The sequence below is a fragment of the Apteryx mantelli genome, chromosome Z (assembly GCF_036417845.1).
Source record: "Apteryx mantelli isolate bAptMan1 chromosome Z, bAptMan1.hap1, whole genome shotgun sequence".
In the NCBI taxonomy this organism is placed as follows: Eukaryota; Metazoa; Chordata; class Aves; order Apterygiformes; family Apterygidae; genus Apteryx; species Apteryx mantelli.
In genome coordinates, this window is record NC_090020.1 from 24,443,810 (window position 1) to 24,468,521 (window position 24,712).

Genomic DNA, 24,712 nt, shown 5'->3' on the forward strand with positions numbered 1-24,712 from the left:
AGCACAGCCAGAGACTCCGGGAATTGTAGGATGCCTATGTTGGCGAAAAAGACCCTAAAATCCTAAAGCAGTAGCCTGCATCTTTAGAGCATGGACTGAGCAGCACAATGGCTGAACACAAGGTAATGTGATACGATTTTGTCTCTCAAAGATACTGGTGAAAATAGTGTTTCTTAGTGGTTTTCACTGTCATATATTTTAGAAAGCAAATACAGAACAGGGGAACTGATGTTTGGAACAGTATTATGCATAGCTTTACCATTACTCATGTCTGTAAACTTACTGCATGAGGACTATAAAAAATGCCAAAAAATGAGCTACTGAGTACCTACATACCACTACGACAACTTTGCTAGCAGGTAAGAAGTGGAGACTGTAAAAGGCTTTTTAAAACTGGAAGGGTAGCTAAGAAATGGAAGCGGCTGAGGACTGTCATATACCTCTGTATGTTGAGTTAGGAATCTAAGAAATCTGCTAAGAAATCTTTGGAGAAAAACCTTGCTTGCATCTATGCCATTTGATTAGCTTTTGAGTCAGGGTTAAATTTTCACACATAATTTCTTAACGGCTATGCACCCTTTGTCTGTTTAGGAAGAGCGTTCCTTCCAGTTTACTTACAATAAGAAAAGCACCTCTTTAATATGACAAACGTAATAGTGCCATAGAGACCACCTGAGCTGATGTATTCATGCTAATAGTGAAAGCACCGATGGTTATCTTTAGCACGCATGCGAAGTAAAGGGGAGCAGTTTCCTTCTCCTCCTTGCCTCTCCTACTGAAGGACGCCAGAACCGGCAGCCGCTTCTTTCCATCAGGTGTCTGAACAAGTTACCTTAATACAGGCCGAGGAAGCAGGGAGAAGGGACAGGGTATCCTGAGACACCGGCTCCCCGGAGCGGCGGCGGCAGGACGGGAAACGCCTCCCGCTGCCGGCGCCCCCCGGCCGCGCACCGGCGCCGCCCCTGCGCGCTCCTGGGGCGGCGCCCGGGCCGCCGGAGGAGGCCGGTAACCGGCGCACGCCGTCGGGGGAGGGCCGCCCGGTGCCGCGCCGCCTCGCCTCGCCTCGCAGCGCGGCCGCGGCCGGGGCCGGGGCCGGGGTCGGGGCCGCGGCCGGGAGCGCCATGGGCGCGCTGCTGCTGTGGGACCAGCTGCGGGCGGGCAGCTCCGAGGTGGACTGGTGCGAGGACAACTACACCATCGTGCCCGCCATCGCCGAGTTTTACAACACGGTGCGTAGCGGCGGCGGGCGGGGCCGGGCGGCCGCCTTCCAGCGGCGGCGGCGGCGGCGGCGGCTCTGCGGGCGGCCCCGGGCGGCCGTTGCCCCGGGCGCGCGCTTCCCGCGCCGCGTGGAACACTGACAGCGGCGGCCGTTACAGCCGTTGAGTCCCCTCCCCCCCCCGCCCCGTGTGTGTGTGGGGGGGAGGGGGCTTCGCTGCCGCCGCCGCCGCCGCCGCCGCAGCGGGCTGCCCTGGTGCCGCCCTGCCGCTGGCACCGTCGCGCCGCGTTTCGCCGCTCAGCCTGCGCCTAGGCCACGCCACGGACGCCCCCTCTTTTAAGGGGGTCGGTGTAACGGTGTGTAACTGTGCTGCGGGGAGTTCTCCGGTAAGAGGAGCGGGTCTCGGGTGTACCCGGCCTCCTTGCTGTTCGATAGCGAGTAAGTTGCACAGAAGGTTTTTGCAGAGTTGTAGAACACCGGCCCTTAATTATTTATTTCTTCCTTCACAAGTATGTGGTTTTAAAATAAGAAGAATTGGGTGGTTTGATTTTTGTAGGCTGTTCAGACAGGGCTTATGCCAAGCTGTTTAGTCAATAATGTACAACAGACCCTGTTCTCTTCAGTGTCGTGCCTTGTGTCACCGTGTTATTTTCTTGCTTGATTGCCTGTATCTGATATCCCATTTACGCAGGTGCGTGTCACTTGACAGTGCTCAAGGCAGTGAACAAATTGGGAACAAATGCTTCATGTTACGAGGCTTTGTCCAGATAAGTTTGGCTCTGTGGGACACGTAGCTTTCCAAACCAACTTGGCTTGGGGTTGCAGACTGAAGTCAGCAATACACTGTTGAGAGAGGAAGAGGGGTTTGTGTAAGAACGTGGCTGAAGCAAGGAAGGAGAGGGGAGAGGGTGAGTGTGACTACTGCTTCCTCTCACTAAGCTAGGGTTTGCTCCTGAATCCTCTCACCGCCCCCCCCCCAGACGTCTCGGCTCCTGGAGTGAACATGTGGAAAAAATACCCCCAAGAGCAGATCCAGACCACTCTGTAGCAAGCATCTTGGAAGGGGAGCGCTGCTCCTTACAACCTGTTTATGTAAAGATTTGCAGTGATAAATAGATCTGCTAAAGAGTGAGATAATGCATCAGGCTTTCTGGTAGTTTGCTTTTCCACAAAAAGCACATTGTCAGGATGGAAGCTTGCAAATGCCGTGTCTAGGTGGTTGATCTGGGTTTTCTGTTTTCTTTAGTGGGTGGTGCATGCACGAATAAGAGGTTGGTGCTTCTGCTTTGTCTGACTTTTTTACTTTAAGATGTTCTTTTAGTTTTTTTCCCCAAACTCCATCCTCTGCTGAGCTCTCCCTCCCTTGGTTTCTTTGATCTGTGTTTCTTAGCTTGCTAACAACAGATGATAGTGCTGCACTCAACTGAAAAAAAGAAGTCGGTGTCTTGCTTCACTCGCTCGAGTTTTATCAGGGACTTTTTTCTTGCAGGTGCTGCACATTTCGAACAAATAATACCACTGCACACTGCATATTACTCCCTTGTTTTTCTTGCAGTTCACTGCCAAAATCATCTCAGTGGTGACAGGTCTGTGCTGTTGGAGAACATCAAGGGTGAGGGGGGAAAACTATCTGCTTGCTTTGTTTCTGTGAACTCAACTGTTCTTACTGTGTGAGAAACAAAAACAAACAGAGGAAAAAGCTCAGGAGAATCAAGTTTCTTAATGAAAGCTAGTGTGTTTGGGAGCTATCTACACAGGCAGATGGATATCCCACCGACTGTACTGAGCAGATGAGCTGTGGCATAGAAACTTGCAAAATGCCAGGAGCTACAGGTATGTCCCAATGAGTAAGTGAGGTTCCAGACGAATGAGCAGGGAGGCAAAGTTAGAAGTTTACCCTGAAGCTCATGGTTTTGCAGCAGCTGTGTATGAATGAGCAAGCTGTACACTGAAAGTGGGAGAAAAAAAGAGGCTGCATTGAGGGTAGATATGGAAGAGGTTTAGCCTCTCTTCTGTAGTAAAAATTCATTGTGAGTGGTTGTGTTCTGTGCTTCCAGCTTCTGAAAATCAGGACAGTTTCATTTGCAGTGGGTTGATGGGATTGTATGACCTGTGTCATACAGAAAAGCCAGGTGTTCACAGGACAGCTGGGAAATTTTGGCCTCCTTCTAATAATCATCTAAAGTGGAGTCCAAATTTTATTGCTTCTTAGACAGTTCAATTCTGAGTCTGATTTGAAACCTTTTGAAATTTTAGGCAGGACTCTTCAGCAGACTTGGATCTAGGTCTTCAAGCTGTAGAGTAAAATCTTTCTAATCTGCATTTTAAAAGATCATGCCTAAGGTCAGAGTTGTAGTTGAGGTCTCGCGCAAAGATATGTGTACACATGAAGCTGGAGCAGTTTATCTGAAAGATATTTGGAAAAATCAGTTTAGTTATTCTGGTGGGACCCAATCTTAATCTGTTATGCATAAGTTTAAACCTGATCTAATTAAAAGGAAAATTAAAGTGCTCATCAGTATTACATCAATAGGAGAATATCTATGCACATATTTCATACAAATTGGTCAAACTCATTTTAAAAACATATATGAAATAGACTGATATGATTTGCTGTTCAGATCTTAACACTCTTTCAGTGAAGACACCATGGAACATTTTGTAACTCAAATTAAAAGAATGATTATAGTGAAACTAGATTTTTTTTTCTGAAATTGATGAAGTAATGTATCCTGATGAGAACACGTACAAATATCCCCAGATGCTGAAAGAACAATTCATGTGCAGAGGTATTTGTGAAAAAAAGATGTCTTGCTTGCATTTTAAGCATCTGAAAACTGTAACATTTTCTGTCTTACTACTTAAGTCAGTACCTTTCAGTTTAGTATGTTGCATTCAGTTATGCATGTAATATGTATTTCTTGCCAAATTTCCATTTAAAGAGAGAATTGCTGGGGTTTTTATTCCTCCTCTTTTGTTTCTTACTAGCAAGGGAATAAAAGTTTTAAAAAGCTATCAAATAGTCTTAAGAGTGTGAGAACATGGCAATATTGTCTCTGCTGCTTCTTTTCTGCTACAGAAGTTTTTTACTGTTGTGTGTGGCATGCTCATTGATCAAGATGTAGAAGATACAGTCCCTCTAAACTCCCTCAGAGCTACTTGGTTCATTTTTGCTATTCTCTCACAAAGCGGCAGTGCAAAACATGCTGCGTTCATGGTTGAACACTGCGACTGCTGTCTGAGAGACTTACCAAGTAGTAAAAAGTACATGATCTTTGGTAGGACTTCAGGAAACATCACATGCCAGGACTGTGGCCAGATGTGAGCAAAATTATGCAGTTGTGATCTGAACTGGCCTCTGGCATTCTCTCCATGGCCTGTGTCCTATATTCCTTTCATACAATTAAATAGTTGGAAATAATCTAATTATTGTCCAGAATTGTATGAACCAGAGGATGGACTCCTGTTGACGAGATACTTACTTGTTTTCCAGAATTGTAACGTAGAATCATTCCCTTTTACTGATCTCAAAGGAAACGGTCTGTAGTCTTATTATTAATTTTTGCACTGACATTAACTGTATCAACATTTGATTTGTGCATTAGCAAACCATACAGGCTAATTATGTCAAAAATTGAACATGCAAAATACTTTCAGAAACCACAGCTCAAAGGATAGATGCCTTACTCACTTGGAAAGGATAGTGTTGATAGTTGCAGTTTATCTAAGGATGTGGCCCTTGTGGGGGCTAGACTGATAAGAGAGAGTAAAAACCAGTAAGTTAGTTCTGGTCTTGATCTGATTGAATCCTTGGCTTGAAACTGAGAGAACTTAAGGAACTTGTTCGAGAAATTGCTCCAGAGACCTTATTTGAGTATAACTTGTGGAAAATACTAGTCATGGTGTATGTGAAAGAGAACTTAAGTTATTGGATGAAAGAAATATGTGAGTATTGTGGTTTTTGTAAACATAATAGAAAATAATTTTAATACTGAAATTATTTCAGCTTTTACAATGTTAAGAAATACCATTGGTGGCCATTCCATTAAGAATAAATCACAACCAAGCTCTAGATCTTAAATTGCAAAGGTCGTCTTGCATTTGCAGGCAGGACATTAGCATGAAAAGGAGTTCAGTGCCAGAGGAGCAGTGCTGTAGGGCAGAGCCATTCCTTTGTTATCTAATCACTAATATAAAACTGCATTGTTACAGGTATGATAAGTGGATATATTTCATTTAACATCTTGTTCCTAGGCCAAGAAAGGACTTTCTAGTCTAATTTTTATATACTGTGATTACCTGGTCTGATTTTGATCTGTGGTCAGTTCCAACCGTAGAGGTAAAAACTCTGTTTCTTCTACAGTCCTTTGTTTATAACGATCTCCCCTGCCCTCGATACCTCTCTTTGGCCTAGCTGTGGCTAAAAGCCAACAATTTATAGAGCACTAAGATCCAAAAAGACTTGTTAATATGCCTGTTGCCAGTACGGTATGTGTCCTACTTGTTTTAGGGTTAGAAGCAGCCTTCTCACTCTGTGCCTGGAAAAGCACATAGCACAATGGAATTCTGGTCCATGACTTATCTCCCAGGTGTGGCTAAAGGCCTCTGCTGCACAGAGTTGGTATTTTTTTTATGGATAAAAGATGATTCAGTGAACCTGTTTGACTGAACATGTAGGTTCTCTTAACAGTGCTTGTGCAAATCAATCTGTCTCTTAAAGTCTGCTTTAGGACAAGTCCATACGAATAACTCTTTGGTCTTCGTGCTGCCTCCTCAGAGGGATGCTGCACCCAGCACTCTGACATTGCTGGATGACGTTGACAACCTCCCACCGCTTTTATTTGTGAACTACAAAGACTAAATTTGCTGCCTTGGTAGTTTGAAGGAATTACAGAACTGGAGTCCTTTTGTTGTTACTGAAGAGATGCTTGGTGTACAACACAGTTCATCAGATGATACTCTGGTAGCTTTTTGACATCTCATTTATGAGACTGCTTTCCTATGTCTTTAGCTAGTGTAGAGGGGAGGAGGATACATCAGAGGACAATTCTGTGAAGGAACTTAACTTAAACCGGCAGCGGTCTGACCTGGTCTCTAGAGGAGTTCAGCTCTCTACACAGACTAGCATAGTGTAGGAGTATGTAGAGTATGGTAGGAAACAGGCAGACTAAGCCAGCTGTCAAAAGCTGAGTAATGTGAATGCCCCCTAGGACAATATATGGGTCCTTGGGAGTCCCACTATATGACAAAACAACCTGTAGGAGCTAGTAGTTGGCCAAAGAGGACAGATCTTTGCACTGGCTTAGAAAGTGCAGTACAGTAGGAGCAGAGAGGTAGCTGTCTGACAGACGTTTCCCTAGTTTGACTGAATGGTGATATGACCTGACTGCAAGGAGCATAGTGGCTTCTCTTCTGCTTAGAGAGCCTGGTAGCTCATGCCTTGTGGCTCATGCCTTTTGTCTCGCTGAGAGTCTTTTATTCAGAATAGCTACAGCAGTCATGAAAGAGGAGACGAGAACTATTCAAGAGTCTTTATTTTTCTCCATTCCCTCCATTCTCCTTGCTCTTCCACAGCTTTCAGAAAACCGGATGCTCATAGTGGTGGAAATACCTGTGATTATCAGACAGTTAAAGCACAGGATTGGCACAGCATTAGGACACACTCTGCTACAGGTCTGATTTTGATAAAATGTCAAAAGAGCAAGGTAGTTGTTTCTGTCAGTATGAAAACCTCCACCTGCTGATTACCTAGTTACTGAGCTAACTTTATGTAGAGAGAAAGATGTAGGATTTTGCTGAGTTTCTGGCTTCTCAGTGTATTCATTTTAGTCTCTCTTTTTAAAGAATTAGTGCTGAAAGTGTCAGTGAACTCCTCTGCATTAGACAGTCTTTGCTTGGGCTGAGTACTGTTACCAGGGTTCTTTTGGTAGAGATTTGCAGGGTATTTGCAATATTAAACTGAGCAAGGTGGTAGCTCTTTCTAAGTATTTTACTTTGATGATATTTGAAAGCCAAGACTTTTGAAGAAAATGCAACTTGTCTGTGAGGATGTGCCTTTTGCGTGAGGGAAGGTGTCATACATGAACTAGATGGTGCTGAGAAACTGCTCCTGTAATTACTGTCAGTTTGAATGCTGTCCTAGGAGTATGTTTTGATGAGTCTTGCAAATGTTAGCTGAGATGTGTCCATTTCAGTCATGGTAAGCTTTGTTCTCACACTGGCTCAGACTCTGTAGAGAGGTGGACAACAGTAGTTGAATGAGTAAATGCCTTCATCGTATGCCATTCCTGAATCCTTTCTCCACCAGATTGTCGTTATCGTCAGCATACGTTTGTAAGTTGCTGAGAACAGGGGATCTGTTATTCTGGAGCTCTGTTGTCCCCAGAGTTGTTGTAAATCTGTTTTAGGAGAGCATTATTAGGGCTGATTTTCTCACGGGCCAGGCGTGGGGAACATGAGGAAAGCAAGACTGAAGAACTCATCTTTCCCCTTTGTTCCACTGTGAAGCAGTGGTGGAGTCTTTCCCTAACTGCCCAGTTAAACTAGAGCCATGCTAGCTCTCAGCATGGGTAGTTCATTCCCAAAAGAATGAGGTGTTCTGTACAGTGACAGCCAATGCTAATTGCCAGTAAAGCTTTTTCAGAGCTTAAAGAGAGAACTATGCTTTTGGATTGTTGATAAGCAAGAGAAAATATGTCTTTGTTCAACTCTTATATATTAAATAAAAGAAAGTTAGGAATGGTCTGAATTATCAACCTTTTCATACTCCTGTAACTAGTTTTCAGTTATGTAGCTTTTTTGGTCGTTGTTCCTCAGTTCTCCAGTCATTTCTTTAATGGAGAACCAGTAGAAAAACATCAAGTGTAGAAGGATTTACAACTTCAGGCTTTCTTTACCCTGCAAAAAAGAGTAAATGGTAACCTTTTTTACTTAGCTTGTATTTCAGACCTGCCAATACAATAGCTATTGTTTAGTGACTTGACTTCAGCAAAACTTGACTGACCCTCTCTAGTGCCTGTACTTTCAGTGCTTTTTCCATGCTAGGCTAGACAACCTTTGGGAAGAGAGTTCACACGCTAGGACTCCCTGTTCCTAATCTGTTTGCTGCTTCATGCTTCCTGAATTGCAATTGTCCGAGTGTTTGTAGACTCACAGTAGAGTTCCTTCGGGAACAGATTTGAAAGATAATTTAAAGATGTGACAAGTCACATTTTACACTGCTCCCAGTTCTTACACTGTTATTAATTTAATGTTATTAAACAAAACATGCTAATGGTTTGTAAAAACAATTCAGCTTTGACAGAAACTGAGGGCCATGCTTTCATGAGCTGAGGCTTTGCTGGATGAAAAAATGTGGATGTTTTAGACAGCCTATAAATATTAAAGGTCTGTTTTATTTTCTGTCTATATTTGATACATTTTATTTTATTTTTTCCCAGATAAGCAACATCTTGTTTTTTGTTTTACCACCCATATGTATGTGCTTATTCCGTCAATATGCAACCTGCTTCAACAGTGGAATATATTTAATATGGACTCTCCTAGTTGTGGTTGGTAAGTTGATTGATTCCTGTTTGCTCATGCATGAACTGAAAGAGAGAGGAAATTAGTTTTTCCTGCTTGCGCTTGGTTGTTTCTGCAAAACAAAGCAACCCTGATGTCTACTGAGAAGTCTGCTTGTACTTGCTTGAAGCTGAGGCACTTGTACTTTCTGGCAGGAAAATGCATTTCAGGCTGCTGGGAACTCTGGCCTTAGCTCTGTTCCCTTCCCATCCTTCCTTTGCAAAACTTCTTTTGTTTATTTGGGCTTCCTCTAGAGCAGCGCTAACCCTCCTTCCTCTGATGCTGTTTCTGTAGTGGGAGTTGAAAGTGCTCAACACAACTGAAGAAGATAACAGTATTTGAATTGTCCTGAGGCTTTTTAATGATGGAGCTGCATGCTTATCCATTTTGTAGATGGAAGGGTCTTAGACATGTTAATGCCCAGAGATGCTGGGAACTCTTAAAGGGTTGTTTGAAACCCTGTGGGGCAGTGTCTCACTTTCCACCTATAAACATGTATCACGGCCTAGTCATCACATGCTGCTTCCTTTCTTTGAGTTACCTGTTGATGTGCTAGTGAGAAGCTTCAGAAGAAGCATTTGGGTTTTATTTTTTGTTTTTGCATTTAATTTCACTTCCTGATGTATACATCTACTTTGCTAGTGGGAGATGCATCTTTAGCTGTTGCTTTTGTAACATGTTTTGTAATTAATCTGATGTGCTGATGATTTGGATTGCCCTCTTAGGATGGTCAGAATTACTTTTTTCCTAGGTTTTTTTTTTTTTAACCTTTTCCAGACCAAATGGTGTCCACTGTCTGTTACTGGGTCCAGACCATGAGCAGTATGTTTCAGTCTATACAATATTTTAACTATTCATATTGCCTTTTGATTGACTTTTGCAGGAATTGGATCTGTTTACTTTCATGCCACCCTGAGTTTCCTGGGTCAGATGCTGGATGAGCTGGCTATTCTCTGGGTTCTGATGTGTGCTTTTGCCATGTGGTTCCCGAGGAGATACCTACCAAGAGTTTTTCGAAATGATAGGTAATGCATAGAATGTAATACACTTCCCTGTCTCTTGAAACATATTACCCTAACACCTAAGCATGCATATAGTGACAGGGAATGATCATCCAGCCTGATGGCTCCTGCCACTGTCTTTTCTCACTCCATTCTCTTCCTGTTGTTTATATTTTAAGCCCATTAGGATTTAGATATCCTGATTCTACAGTTCCTGATGGTGGGATTCATGTCCTATAACTTCAGGTCTTGGGATGAGGTGGATTGCCTCTGGAGTACCCGTTTTTTGTATTGATTCTAAAGAGGCCTTTAAATGAGTAGTTTATAAAAGCCATGGCTAAAATTAGATAATAGAAACCCTGTTTCCCACCTCTGTTTGTATATCCTGAAGTATACACAGGAATAGGCCTATGGAATTCAGTTGAATTTTCATCTCAATGTTTAAGGCTGTGATTAAGTGTAGTTTTTAAGTATTCAAAGGCTAAGTGTGATGATTGTTTAGGAGCCAATTGTTGTTGTAAAAGGATTTTTTTTTGTTTCGTGAGGGGTTAAAAGACCAAGCAGTGGAACCAGTTTAAAGAATCTGGTTGTGATTTGTCTCCCCTTTATAGCCTGTGGCCCCAACTGTGTTCACGCTTTTACATGAAATAGCCTGAAGTTGAGATAATGGAGAGGTGTGAATGGCAACACGAATGTTCAGCACTCTGAAAATTGCTGCCTTCTCCCTTCCCATATTGTTATTGTCTCTTTTTTTCCTTTGTATCCTTTTGTTGTGTGCTTGATTAGAAGTTACTGGGGGAAGTGGGGGAGCTGGTGCCTAGATTGCCCATTCCTCAAAATTGCTTTCCCTGAGAAAAGCGCATCATGTGTTACTGTGTACAATCTATGTAGCCTCATGGCTTTATGATGTGAATTTGGTACTTTTGCATTTTGCAACACAGTGCTATTACAGGACTCTATCAACTTAACAAGCAGAGATTTTAGTAGGGTATTTTGGTAGATGATAAGTCTTTCAGATATTTAGTTCAACTGAAGAACGGTTTAGTCTCTTGAATAATTTCTGTAATTGTATATAAGTTATTCCTCAAAAACCCAGAGGAATTGTTTTATCTAATCTGTCACTATCCTTGTGATAGTTCTCTGTGTATGTTCAAAGTATTGCCAAGAGGTTAAACTGTTTCCGTATTAAAAGGAATAGAAAGATTTTGGGGGTAAAATCCTGTTTCTATTGAATTTCGTTTTAAACCTGTCAATAATAATCTCCCAGGATTAGCTGATCCGTAAAAAGAATAAGAAGAGGTGAAGCATGTCCCCCATGCTAAATTTTCAAGAACATTTTTCCCTAGTATCTGTCAAGGCAGTTATATTTTAAGATCTTGATTCCTTTCTGAAATATATAGAGGAAAGAATTCGATTGGGGATGCCTAACCCAGAACAGGTTTATTTACATTTTTGGTTTTTTTGCTTTACCTAACTACTCCTCTATAATCATATCTGCCCTGTGCTCACTGCTGTGATCCTTATGTTCTGCATGTTCTTCATGTTCTTTACCTGCATCACACTAAGGATTTTGGACACTGAAAATGTTATTATCCACCGTCTCCTATTTGTGGTCTCTTTAAGGTCATTAAAGCATTTGCATCAGATCCAGAACATCCCCCTTAAGTAACTTAGTGCTGGAGACCTGCCTTCCAGTGGGAAAAGAAGCTTTAATGCAAAAGGCAGATGGAATGAGCTTGGTGAAGATGAGAATGATGATTCTTGGGGCCAGAGAATGGTCCCTACTTCAGATGGAGAATTAAAAAGAGAATACCCATCTTTAGGCTGTAGTTGTTTCTATAAAGCTATGGGCTAGTAGTTCAAGGGCAGCATGGTGATCCCCTTTCTTGGTCCAGGGTTGACACCTTTATAACCAGAATGTAGTCTGAGCTGGGAAGGCACACCTAGGGATAAAAGCAGGGATTAATCTATGGCAATTTAAGATGTTACCCAACTCGGATGTTTTTGCCTCTTCCAGCACAGGGTATTGCTGAACATAACATGTTGACTGTGCTTCTGCTGCACTGCAGGTCAGTCTGTCACTTTAGTGCAAGTATCTCATGGTGGTAGTTTTAGCTGTGGTACAAACTGAGATGTTGAGGCACAAGTGCTTTAACGTGTTCTGCCATTCCTGCACTAGAGCAGCAGCTTCTAACTGCAAGGGGAGTCAGACAGCTGAGGAGAAGCAGTGATTTAGGCCAACATTGCTAGATTTGCTAGAGCTTGCCTATTGGATCCCAAATTTGCAGTGTCCCCAGAAGCTATTCTGACCAGTGCCAGGATACTTTTTAGTTCCAGCCCAGAAAAGTGGGGAGGAAGGGGGCACAAAGGTGACTTAAGGGAGTTTTTGCATTCCTGGGCCTTCGTTCTAGTTAATTTGCTATTTTCCCTAGAGGTCTTGAGCAGAACCCAGCCCTATGTGTACATTTCTATAGCATACCATTGCATTAGATTGTTTTTTCAAACATGTAAGAAGCACTTCGTAACTGAAGATTCTTTTGTTGCCTCCCTAGTCCTGCCACGGACTGGAAACAGGATGTTTAAAATACAAAGCCATGTAACTGGAAGCTTAAATAATATTTAACATGAATTTAATTCAGAATTTCTCCTCTGTAGGGCCCAACTGTGATTTCATTTACACTAGTAATATACCAAAATATAATCTTTAAAAAAATGAATTTGGTTAGAAGAAAATGTTCTCATTTACCTTGTAGTTTTTGCTAATCTTTAAGACTTAGAAAAGATAAAGGAAAATAAAATAAAGACTGTAACATAACTGTAAAAGGTGTTTAAGGATAACAAAAAAAAGTCCCCCAAATCAATGTTAAAAGCATGGGGAATGATGGCACAACACTGCCCTGGGGAGGTACAGTGCCATGTACTGGGATTGATTTGTTCTTGATTTATTGTGGCAGGAGGAAGATTGGAGTAGGGCCTTGGGATTTGAAACCAGTGATTTGTGTGTGTGTGTGTGTGTGTGTGTGTACATACACATGGTTGCTTCAGAAGACTGCACACCTGTGAGGATTTGTGTATTTGATTAACTCTGCATGCCTATGCAAGTCAGCACAGGATCCACATCCACCCTGTGCACCTTGTCTTTGGACCTAAACCTGCATTTTGTTACATTATTAACATCATTTTATGATTTCTTTTTTCTTTTCCTTTTTTTTTTTTTTTTTACTAATTAAAAGCTTTGAATTCAAAGCAATTTTTCTTTCCCCAAAAAAATTCAGGAGCCGTTTTAAAGCTGCTGTAGGTGTACTTTCTGGGGTTACTACCTGCCTTGCCTTCATCAAGCCTGCTATCAACAACATCTCACTAATGACTTTGGGTGTTCCTTGCACAGCTTTGCTCATTGCTGAGTTGAAGAGGTGAGTATGTTTTTCCTGAATGCAGCATTGCCTTCTGAGATCCTTAGGCAATTATGTGATGATAAGGTAGATCTGGCTTCAGTGCTTATGACAGAAGATCAGAAATGTGTCTCCCACATCATGCAGAGCACTGATCTGGTATAAACTTGCTCTACCAGCTTAAACATTTTTGTCAAGGATTTTTTTTTCCCTAGGTGATTGTGCCAGGCCATTTATTGTCTGTCCTCTTGCAGCATTTCTCTTGCTGTGACCTGATGTGACTCAAATTTGATCATTTATTGTGGAATCATGACAAGGTTTTCATTCTAGTCACAAATTTGCTTTCCTGCTCTGTGGTCTACATAAGGGTGAAGCTGATCAGTCTGGGTACTAGAGGGAACATAGGGGCAATGCACAAACGTGCATGTAAGATGTGCTAGCTCTCAAAATTTATCACAAGTCTTACACCACTTTGTCTTCTGGGGACACTGATAATATAATGGAGTCAGGCTGGTAAAGAGAAAGTTAAGCACTGGGTTGTAGAGGACAGCTGCTAGTCAGGGCCCTAGAGGCTGTAAAACCAGAATGCAAATAGAGAAGAGCCTGAGATTTGTCTTAACTTTTTAAACAGTCTTACCGTGACAGTAGTACCAGTGGCTGTCCAGACAATGCTTTTTACTCCCCCTCTACTCTCTCTGCAAAAAGGACATGACAAGTACCAGGAAAGATACGAACTTGCCCTTTCCCACTCTTCCCCAGTGCCTGAGAAGGATTTCACACCTTATGTTGGCTCTCACACATTGTATATGTCCATAAAAAGATACAAGAGCAGGACCAAACATTTGTGTTCTGATTACTTACGCTACAACAGAGAGATTCTCCTGTTTCCTACCTTGTCCTGTCCTGGCATTGCTTCCCCATCCACTAGAAGCCTCTGCTAATAATGTTTTGTGAAGATGTCCTTGAATCTTTTGTCATTAGATGCTCCACTGAGCAGCAACCATTTTTGTGGTAAAAGGAGCAGGGGAAACAGCACACTAGTCAGCTGTGCAGAAGAGAAGGAGGTTGTAGATGAAGGATGCTAGTAGAGGTGTCTTATTTTGATGAAAACACCAGGGAACTACTAACAGGGCAAATGGAGAGTTGGCTGTAGCATCAAACAATTCATGTGAGCTCTCTATCCTTCAGTTTTCCAAGTGTAAGTCAAACTTGAGAGGATGAATGGTAAGTGTGTCATAGGTTTGGGTGCTATTGCATCAAATCTAGACATTGATATGCCTAGGGATACTTGCTTTTTAAAGAATACATCTTACAAAAGGTCATATTTCATTAAAATGTGTGGAGTTACTTTATCTGCTTTTAGAGAATTAAGGGTGCAGACAAACTTTCTTTTGAACTGATGATTAATAAAGGACCTAGGGTGGCATACAGCCCTCTTAGTTGGGGGCATGTAATACTTTGTATTTTTTGATAAATTCCTAAAGGTAAAAGACAAGTAATTAAAGGTTTTATTTTAAGTTATGCTTATCCCTGGGGGATGAGATGCATTCTTTCAAACTCAGAAGGATCATTTCATCTTTTTTTGTACTAGGAAAAATAGTCTAAACATTATTCAAAATGAGTGGGATTCTCCCATTTTTCACTATTGGAGTCAGTAGAGTGCTGCACATCAGAGTCCTGGCAGTCTGCAGTGGATCTTTATCTGTGAAATAGGTATTTGAGGAAGGGAGGAGTAAAGCCTTCAGACCAGTTGCTTCTTCTAGTTATAGGCTGCTGTAAATCTTGCTTAGAATTTTGGTGAATCAGACCACTGTGTTTTCAAATGAGGATTTTCTGCCTCATGTTCATCCTTGTTGAGGAGAGAATTTTATCACCAAGAGTATTATGTTCTTAATGCAGAGCTAGTTGGGTAGGCTGTATGGCAAGAAGTACTGGGGGTCTGAGACTGTCAAAAGAACAAAAAGCAGTTAGAAACAAACTTGTCACTGAAAGACAAGGAAATTGTAAGACTTTATTCTCTTTTGTGTCCAAAATAATCCCTTCACATGCCTCAAATTTTTTAAGTTCTTAAAAGGGATGATGTCAGGGAGAAAGTGGATGTGGGTCCTGTTGTTTGCCGGTACAAGCTAAATAATGATTGAAATTATAACATCATCAAATTAGAATGGTTCAGTGATTCATCAGCAGTCATGTAACTGTCTCAAGTGTGCAGATGATAGGATGCTGATACTCAGGTGACATCTGAGCCCTGATAAAACAGTGAAGGTTTGCCCTAGCTTCAAGTCTGTCCATTCATATTTGATTCTCCTACTGGAAATCTGGCTGTGGGGGAGTCCTACTTCATTGTCACAGGTTGCTCACAGCTCCCTTATTCCCTTGACTAAAAGGTTAAACTAGTTATGAGCTAAAAAAATTCTTTAGGGTATAAAGGGAGATACGTATGTCAAGATGAATAGTTTGAAGCAGGATCAGACTGTTAACCAGCACCCAGCAAATTCCCCTGATTTGAAGAAAAGCCTGTATGTGTGTTTGGTGCTGCTGTGATGCTGGAAGATAATGCTACTGGAAGTGTTTAGCAGTTCAGTCCCTTATACAGCAAATGGCTGGGGACACCAGTGTCTGAAAAAACTCTGGTGTTTAAATGACTGCTGTTCATATTAAATCCCAGAGCACAGTGCACTGTGCAGGCAAAAGGTGCAAAAAGAAGCTTTGTGGGGTCCAGCTTTTTTCAAACTAAATTAGGGATAGGAGTATATTACAGATCAGCAGCAAAGCAGGAGGAACAGTGTTTTAGACTCTGAGCTGACAGGTTCCTTTACAGGGGTGTTCTGAATGCTAAGTGTCCATGTCTGTTTAGAAGTAAACAAGGTGAGATGGGTTTATGTCTTTTACTGGGGCACAGCTAGTGTTTGGAATAAATCTTCTCACTGTGGTGAAATCCACGGCAGGTAGGACTGTCTCCTTAACAAGCATGCCTCCAGATCCAAAGCACCTGCCTCTACAGGAGTTCAAGACTGTGTTGGATGATTACAGAAAACACAGGAGTATCACCCAACTCAGCAAACTCTGCTCTCCTCTTTGTGCTTGACTCTTCCTACCTCTGAGTACTGTTTTGTAATACATCCTGCAGCATCTAGTAGTTTGCAGTTTATAAAAATGAGTTGCAATTGCCACTGGTAATACTGAGCAAACCTGTCATTACTGCCTGTACCATTTTCGTGACTGATCTTGTGGTGGGAAACTTTCTTTTAATAAGCTTTCAGTTTTCTTCTGCAGCCTTAAACTTTTGGAACCATGTGGTTTAATTGTTGTCTTCTTTCAGTATTCAAACTATTCAGATGTTGATAGGCATGGTCACTGACTAAAGGAGCTGGATGTTTGAGGCCAAGCCTCTTAAGTGGCATGCAATTGCATGTGTCTGTTTACTTCTTTCAGATAGGTGCAGAAAGGCTCCATATTGTGAATACACAAAATTTTTGCTCTGTCAGAATGCACAAGTAGTTAGCATAACAGTCTGGTTTTACCTGTTGAGTGCACAGAATTGAGCCATGCAGATACCCACTGAGTTTTCTGTGTTTGACTTCTTGCTTTTTTAAACTGCTGTGTGTCCTTTAAAAAGTAGAAGTCATTCTCAGCATTAAAGGGAAAGAATTAAGCCCTATGTTTAATAGAGCAGTGGTTTTGGACCAGTAATGATTTTCCCTCTTTTAGGAAGGAATTAATACTGTCTGCAGCTATTTGGAGGAGTGTGACCTGCATGAGGATGATTTACCAGTATAATTTTATTGGTAAAACTGTGCCAAATTTTGGATATACTCTTACTAGGGTGTCTCATAAGAGTATGTAAGGAAGAATTCTTGTAGCTCTTCTCTGGAACTTCATAGACAACTTAAGAATCTCCTTGCCCTTTTCTTCATGTTCTTTATAGCCTTTTAAATTTAAGACACTATTTCGGGGTGGGGGGGGCCTTTTTACAATAAGCAGTGTAGACAGTCTTGAAGACATCTTGGGCCTGCCCTGCCTCCTCTGACTGTGTCAGTTGTTTGTCACGTGTTGGAGAATTGAGGCTTAAGAAAAAGCCATTTTGGTTTGTATGTTTTGTGGAATATTAATTTTTGTGGCAGTCATGTGGGTCTTTTTTAGGAAAACTGTTTTTTAGAAAAATGTCTGATATCTTTCTTGTGGAGGAGATTACAGCAAGCAATTTAGTTGGCATGTGAAGCTCTTCTCTGAATAAATGATGATAGATGTGATGATTCTGAATGTCAGATTATTTATAGAAGGCTTAAAAAAGAAATGCCAGGCCCAACTTGTGTGAAGGACACTGAAGAAAATCCTCCATCAACAAGATTATGCATTGGGTAGCTTTTCTGTCATTTATCCAGTAGCTATAAAGGTGCCTCCTGCTGAGCCTTAGGAGTTTCTTAATCCCAAATACCTGTTAAAATGTTGACTGAAATAACATTTCAAGAGTGAAAAAATATCCTACAGGTTTGCAGGGAAAACTGTTCAGATTCTGGAACTCACAGTACACCAGAGTCAGGTATATTGCTGCTGCTGCTGGTGCTGCAACATCTTCAGAAAAGTATTCCTGGACAGAATTATTTTGTATATGTTTTTACTTTCTCTGAACGCTGAGCTGGGCTCCTTTAGTAAAACTCTGGGACCGGTTGCAATTCTGCTTTTCCACCACAGAGGGGCAGCAGGCATTCTCTGCTCCTTATCCTTGTTGTCTTCATGGATTGATGCTAAGTGGTCAGAGATTGTCTCCTGCATGAGGAAAGGTGTAGTGACAAATTTTTGCTTGGGACAGAGTTGGTGTTACTACTTCACTAACAGTGAATGCGGAGTAGCCTGTGGCTTGTAGGCTGTATGTGGCCATGGAGATAATAAGCGGCTAATGTTAGAAAAGTCAAAAATCTGTGTATCAAACCTGAATGACAGATATCAGGCTGATAAATGTTTTGTGTGCAAGAAACAAAGACCAAAGAGCTTTTTGTCTGTGCCGCACTATGTTATGAGAAGACAGCATTGTTTAGTATGTCGCAGACAGTGATGTAGAAAGATGATCAGGGACCATAAATGCTATTACAGTGCATGTAGTAAAGAAGTGCTTGCCTATTCTTACACAGTTTAATTGCATCTGAGTTTCACAAGGTTAGGTGTCCCTTTAATGTGTCTCTGTGCCAGGCTTTGCACACCTCCCAGATTGAGTGAAGGAGTCTGAGAGTTACATAGGAAGACTGGTGATTCAGAGTCAAATCTACAGAGGTGACTGGATTGGGGTCTACAGGGTAGAGAGGAAGGCTGGCTGTTGATCTGCTGGAGAGGGCAAGGCACAGAGACATTCTCAGGAACTTTATGACAGAGGTCTAAGACATAAAAGATCAGCATGGAATACATGGGCCTCTATTGAGGACCTTTGGACAAAGGAAGGGCTTGTGGGGCACTTGGGGTTGACTTATTTTCCTTTTAGAATGTAGAAACAGAAGATGGGCTATGATCCTGATGAGCTGAGTATTCCTTGTTATACTAGCTGAAGAATTGGCTCATTTGTTTACTCTTGAAATGTAGCTCAGACAAGTCACTTTAAACAAATTAACCTTGTTCTCTGATTAAGTTTAGGAGTGCTTATTGTATACGTCACTGACCTGAGAAGGACAGCTCGTTGAAGTAGGAATTGTCCTATAGTGCTATAAGGATTGGGCCCCTGGGAAATTCACTAACTTAAAAAAAAAATCTCAAATCGTAGTTTTTGTTCTTGCAGAAGACAGGAAAGCTAAGCCATACTTACTGAGCTAGTCATATCCCAGACTAGCGTTGCTTTGTGGATACCAGTAACAGCAGAACTGCATGTACTGGCACCAAGAGGCCTAACCCCAAAATAGCAAGTACAGGTAGGCAGCAAACTATTAACTTATTTTGGGACTTGAAGAGTATATTGATCCCTTTTTTTTTTTTTTTTTTTTTCCTTATTTTACTCCTTTGAGCAAAGCTGCATGGTTCATAGAATAGTTCCAAGATGTGGAGAAGAACAAAGCATCACATAGACAAGTAAAATGTGTGAGTGTTTTAGTAGACCTGCAGCTGCAGATAATGCTGTGCAAGTACCTTGACACCTGTTGTATTCAGTGATGATCAGCTGCAGGCCACACTTCATATAAGCACAGCAAATGTTTGTGTTATTTTTCTCTCTAGAGTACCTCTAGGTAAACAAGTCTGATTTCTTGTCGAGGAAGAAAACTGCTAAGTGAGGAATTCTGTCTGAGATTTAGAAGCCTGCACCATCTACTAAAGCATGCTTGCCTAGGTCTTTTGGGTAAAAGTTCCTACCTAAGTAGTTCTCTGGAACAGCTACATTGTACATTACTAACTTATAGGGAAGAAAACAACCAATGAAGTAAAAACAATCCTAGCCAGTTCCTTTTTTACTTGTCTTTATGTAATGAGAACTTAATGCAAGAGGGAATATGAACAACTCTAAGCACTTGCTGAGTGGCTGGTTGTTACCAGGCGTGTAACCAATCAGTGAGTTCTCCTAGATTTCTCCTCAGTAGGAGACTATGTGGGTGTTTATCCAATGTCTGTACAGTGGTATTTAAGACAATACCCAACATGGAGCTGCCAAGTAAAAGGTCCTTTTTGTAACTTCAACGTTGCCCTGGGTCAGTGCTCTGTTACTGTGAATAAAGCTCCTGTCTTCAGGACGTTTATGGTGGAACCATTTTAAAGATGTGTGCCTGGCATTCTGAATCCTGTTCTTAAAATACATATAGCCGAACTGCACCATTATGAAGCAGGTTTTGCTTTGTTTTACAACAACTTCCTTGTGTTTTTCTCCTCAGGTGTGAAAACCTGCGTGTGTACAAACTGGGTCTCTTTTCAGGTCTTTGGTGGATGCTAGCACTTTTCTGCTGGATCAGCGACAAAGCATTTTGTGAGATCTGGTCCTCATTTAACTTCCCCTATTTGCACTGTGTATGGTAAGTGTTCTGTATAAACTCCACGGCTTGATTCAGATGTGACAGGTCTCCACCAAAGCACCCTTCTGGGCTTTGCATATAGGCTTCAGATGGCTATTTCTGGTTAGTGCTAGATAGCTTTACTGGTAAGATTGTAAGCCAGGAGTAAGTCTCACCCTATCCAGGGTGGTAGATTTAGGAAGTTCCTAGACCTAATCAGATGCTTCAGATGCTAAGTTGGTTAATTGCAACTGAATCCCTGGTCCTACTGGTTACTAAAAATCCCGTAGCACTGCTCAGCTGAAACAGTGGCTATGAAAGCTTAAACTTCCACCGTTAACAGCTGAGGATGAAGGGGCAGCAGTGAAGAGCTTGATACCTTTTCTCTTTTACCATCCAGCAAGTTGTGCTCTCTAAGTGCCGTATCTCAGCCTTTCTACGCAACTCTGTCAGGTACAGAAAGACCAAAAAGCTGCAGTCAGTTTAGACCAAGGATAAACTAAACAGTTTTATACTTTGCCGTATTCTGTATATTCTTTGCCTGCCCAGAAAGGAGAGGAGAGACAGTAACCCTATAGGAAACTCAGGAAAAGATGAAGGATGGATTGATTTTTAGAGCATGGTGATATATTTGATCCCTTTCCTGAAATCAAGTTACTGAATTTTTCTTCTTGTGCGGGGTTTCTGTCTCCTCAGGCACATCTTGATTTGTCTTGCAGCTTACCTAGGCTGTGTCTGTTTTGCTTACTTCGATGCTGCCTCTGAGATCCCTGAGCAGGGCCCTGTCATAAAGTTCTGGCCCAGTGAGAGATGGGCATTCATTGGTGTTCCATATGTCACCCTCCTCTGCGCACACAAGAAATCACCTGTGAAGATCACATGAAATCAACCATGGAATGGGATGGATTTTCAACTTACGTTCCAGCACAGACAATACTTAATTAATGATAAATGAACAAGGTTGTATTTTATCTTCTTCCTAAGATACGCAGCACTCCCACATGTCATAGTAACAGGTGGCAAGTGTGTTCTTTCCTCTGTTTCTGGAAAGAAGTGATAGGAAGCAGGGAGGTGGAGGCTCTTGAACACTGAAGTAAGAACTCGATCTACTCTGGTAGGCTTTATTTTGCACTCTGTTTTCAATGTAGCATTTCTCTTGTTAAAAGCTCTTTCCAAATATTAGAGTCAAGGAAGAATGTTTTCTGCAGTAGGTCACCTCTGGAGCTTGATTCACATCTTTTGTAACTTTTGACTTAAGGCTTTCTTTGTAAAAGAAGCTGGTCAGAGATGCCTATATTCCATCTCCATGTCCTTCCCAACTCTTATTTAGATGTGGTTGCACATGGCCACAAGAGTGTGCTCTAAGCTCATGCTCCTCCCAACCCATGGTGTTTGTTTAGCACAGGGAGGCCAGCTGTGCATCACACACATGACATTGGCTCATAGAGCCTGTGGTTTTTCCCCAAGTACAGCAGGAGACCTCTGCAAAGTGATTATAAGTTACTGGATAACTGGATTCAGTGCAGTTAGGCAATGTAAATTCAGGAATAGTTGAGGGAAAAATCAGGCCCTAAAACTAAATATGAATTCAGGGTTTTTGAATGTTTCTGTATTTCCACTGATTCGTGGACACCTGTATGCTGCATATTTCTCTCTTATGAAAATGTTACGGAAGTCCCTCTCTACCTCTGCAGGCACATTTGGGCTTGAATTTGGCCCTGAAGCTCCCGCAGAAGCATGGACGTTAACTTCAATAAGAGCTGAGGTCAGCATAGACTGACAGTGCAGTTAAGCTGTAAAAACTCCTAGGTGCCTAGCTATATGTCTAATTGGAGAGTGTTAATTTCTCATCAGTGCTTTGGAAAGACACAGGAACAATAGTTTAGTGTTCAGGTAGTACATTTAGAAAAAAACAAGATGAAGACTTAGATTACAGTAAGGAGTGAAATGTGGCATTCAGTCTTGCACTATTAGAAAGGAATAGCAGATACAGATTTTTCATTTGTTTTCAGCCTGCTTTGTAAGGATAAAGGATATCTAGATCCAGTTTGTTGTAAGGTTATACTTTGGGGTTGAGATCTAGGCATGGCTGTCGGTTTTGCAAGTTGTTTATGCTAGATCTGTTTACAGAATAATGCAAAGTGCAGGCATGTTGTTTAAATGTTAGCAACTGCATATGCTAATAGCTGCAGTTTAAGGGAAAGCAATATCTGCTGGCATTCTGCCTGCTGTCAGAACTGTAAGTGGGTTAAGGATGTGGATGTGCAGTTTTAGTAATAAGTGATGTTTCCTATTTGAACACAAGACCAGGAAATACCATTTGCTTTGTTCTTTGCTAGTAAGTCTCATGTTGTATTTGTTTTTTATCAATGTGAAAATGTACTCTAAACAATACCATCTTTAGGAAAATTATTTTTTAACAAGAACTTTGGGGTGAATTAGCTTTCAAGCACTGTGAAACCTTTCAGATAACTTTTCTATTCATATTTATGCTCAGAAAACAAGAGTTGAGAGATATGCTGTTATGCTTAAAGCAAAGTTGTAAGTGGGAGATGTAGCTGTCTTTTTGGGAGGTTCAAAGCAGATAAGTAGCCTGCTTGCTTCTTGAAATCTTTGCATTTTACAAAGTGACTATCAGATCAAAAAAGCAGCCATAACTTTTCACTTCAGTGGAGCAATGAAGACTTATACCACTGCTGAAGATTTGTGTGATAGAAACACGGTTTTTTGGACACTGACTCATGTAATTTTTATATGGACCTTCTAACAATTTGTGCTGTAATATTTCTTACTCTTTGAAACACAATCCCTTTTCCTTTCTCTTCCTCTGTTCCTAATTATGGAATGCTCAGTTTCAAACACTTCTCAGGTATTAAAATTCTTATAATTAGATCTTATGTAGATAGGGTTGCTGGCTGGAACCCGGCTAAGGTTGCTGTCACCTGACACGGCCCTACTTTGAGTAGATTTCGTCAACATTTTTTACTAAATAGTTATGTTATGGTAAATAAGTTATTTTCGATATTGATAGAAAGTTAGTAACTGCTGTTATATCTACTGCTGAAAATGACCAGAACCTTCCTACTTAATACTTAGCTTGAAAGCAAGCTCTCTGACTTAAAGAGCTCTAATGAACCTGCTGTCAACTGCTGTCTTCTGCTGTGCAGGATCTGACTGCTCACAGAAATGTGATTTTTATAGTTTAAAAAGTGGCAGTAGCGTATTCAGCTATTGTAGAAGTGAATGAATGTGTGTACAGACTGAGAAGCCTCTTCTGTATTTTTTATTGACTAACCTCTGACCTTTGCACTTTTAATAACAGATTCTGTGAACAAACATCACTATCTGATAGGCAGAGCTCCACTGTAGAACTGATTGGGAGTATTCCACTGTAACAGCAGGCTACCCTTTTTAGATGTAGCTATTGCATTTTATGTTAAATTAATCTTAACTAAGCCCTTCTGACAAAAGCCACTTTAAAAAAAAAAAACAACAACAAAAAAGAAAAGCCTGCAGCTTTTATCAGATTCACAGCTTCAAAGACTGTACTTTGGACTAAGACTGCAATCCAGGATAACATCAGCACCCAACGAAGCATGTGATTGGCATACAGGGGTGGTTGTGCACTGCCCTGATCCTACAGATGGATAGACATGCGCACGAGTAGGCATATTATATTGAAGTTTAAGTGATGTATATGCACCCATCGAGTTTTAAAATCCCAGCATGCTTTCCTCCCATGTTGGCAGGAGGTGACTGCTTCCCAAGTCCTTAGGTTCAGTTAGTATTTTAGCTTAACTAGTGGAATGCAATAGTGTGTGTTGGGTATAATGTGGATTCTGTGTATTGCTGTGTGACATCTATCCATCCTTCCTTCAGTGCTTTATCTATATTTAAGAAAGGATATTCAACTTCCAGTGATGGCAAACACTTACCCAACTCAGTCAGTAAAAATTAAATAAATAGTATGTAATATTTTTTTTTTCCCATCTCAGTTGAAGTCTGTATACTGAATGTTTGTGGAAAGTGTATAATATTTTGCAATATTAAACTGCATTTAGAATAAATACTGTTTGTGTTTTCATATATTATGTTCGTGGAGAGGAACGCAGCTGCCAGTATAATGCCCTGGAGCAGGACAACTTATGATAAGGGTGGCTCCCCCCTGACTCAGGCAACAGCAGTTTTGACAGTTAGGGCAAGAGGGAGACTGCATTAGTTATGAGACCATTGTTCAGTGAGATGGAAATTACATTGCTGAACAAATAAACTGATGTTTTGCAATCCAGGTAGAACAAGTACTTGGAAATGGCAAGCACATGAATGAGGAGGGAGGGACAAACAGCAAGAAATGGCTAAAAATGAATAGCTATATTTCCACAAATCCAGAGAACTGAGTCAGAGTGAGTATGTTTGGGAGAATACAGTATGCATCTTCAACATTTATTGCCCAAGACTATGCTCCCAAATTAGAGAAATAATGGTATATATTAGCCTTCCACCTTCACCTCCCCTCCTATTTTCTTCTTACCACAGTTCACTCCACAAAAAAGACCTTCCATATGACATTTGCAGATC

At 41.3% G+C, this 24,712-nt stretch overlaps 1 protein-coding gene across 7 annotated transcripts; it reads left to right on the top strand.

The window, feature by feature from the left end:
- The first annotated feature begins 101 nt into the window (after positions 1 to 101).
- Positions 102 to 24,203, top strand: ACER2 (alkaline ceramidase 2). 7 transcript variants are annotated; one of them, XM_067316067.1, is made up of 6 exons: positions 102 to 122; positions 8,656 to 8,770; positions 9,663 to 9,804; positions 13,056 to 13,193; positions 20,018 to 20,155; positions 20,831 to 24,203. In XM_067316067.1, exons 1-6 carry the CDS (start codon positions 108 to 110, stop codon positions 21,015 to 21,017), a joined length of 735 nt encoding a protein of 244 aa, XP_067172168.1. In that variant the 5' UTR covers positions 102 to 107; the 3' UTR covers positions 21,018 to 24,203. The 7 variants fall into 7 exon arrangements, with proteins under 7 accessions (XP_067172168.1, XP_067172171.1, XP_067172167.1 ...); XM_067316070.1 differs by lacking the exon at positions 102 to 122 and adding an exon at positions 793 to 815; XM_067316066.1 differs by lacking the exon at positions 102 to 122 and adding an exon at positions 1,122 to 1,229.
- The last annotated feature ends 509 nt before the right edge of the window (positions 24,204 to 24,712 follow it).

Coding starts and splice junctions, on each gene's coding strand:
- ACER2 (XM_067316066.1), top strand. CDS start 1,122: ATGGGCGCGCTGCTGCTGTGGGACCAGCTGCGGGCGGGCAGCTCCGAG. Junction 9,805..13,055: donor AGAGTTTTTCGAAATGATAG/GTAATGCATAGA, acceptor AAAAAAATTCAG/GAGCCGTTTTAAAGCTGCTG. Junction 20,156..20,830: donor CCCTATTTGCACTGTGTATG/GTAAGTGTTCTG, acceptor CTGTCTCCTCAG/GCACATCTTGATTTGTCTTG.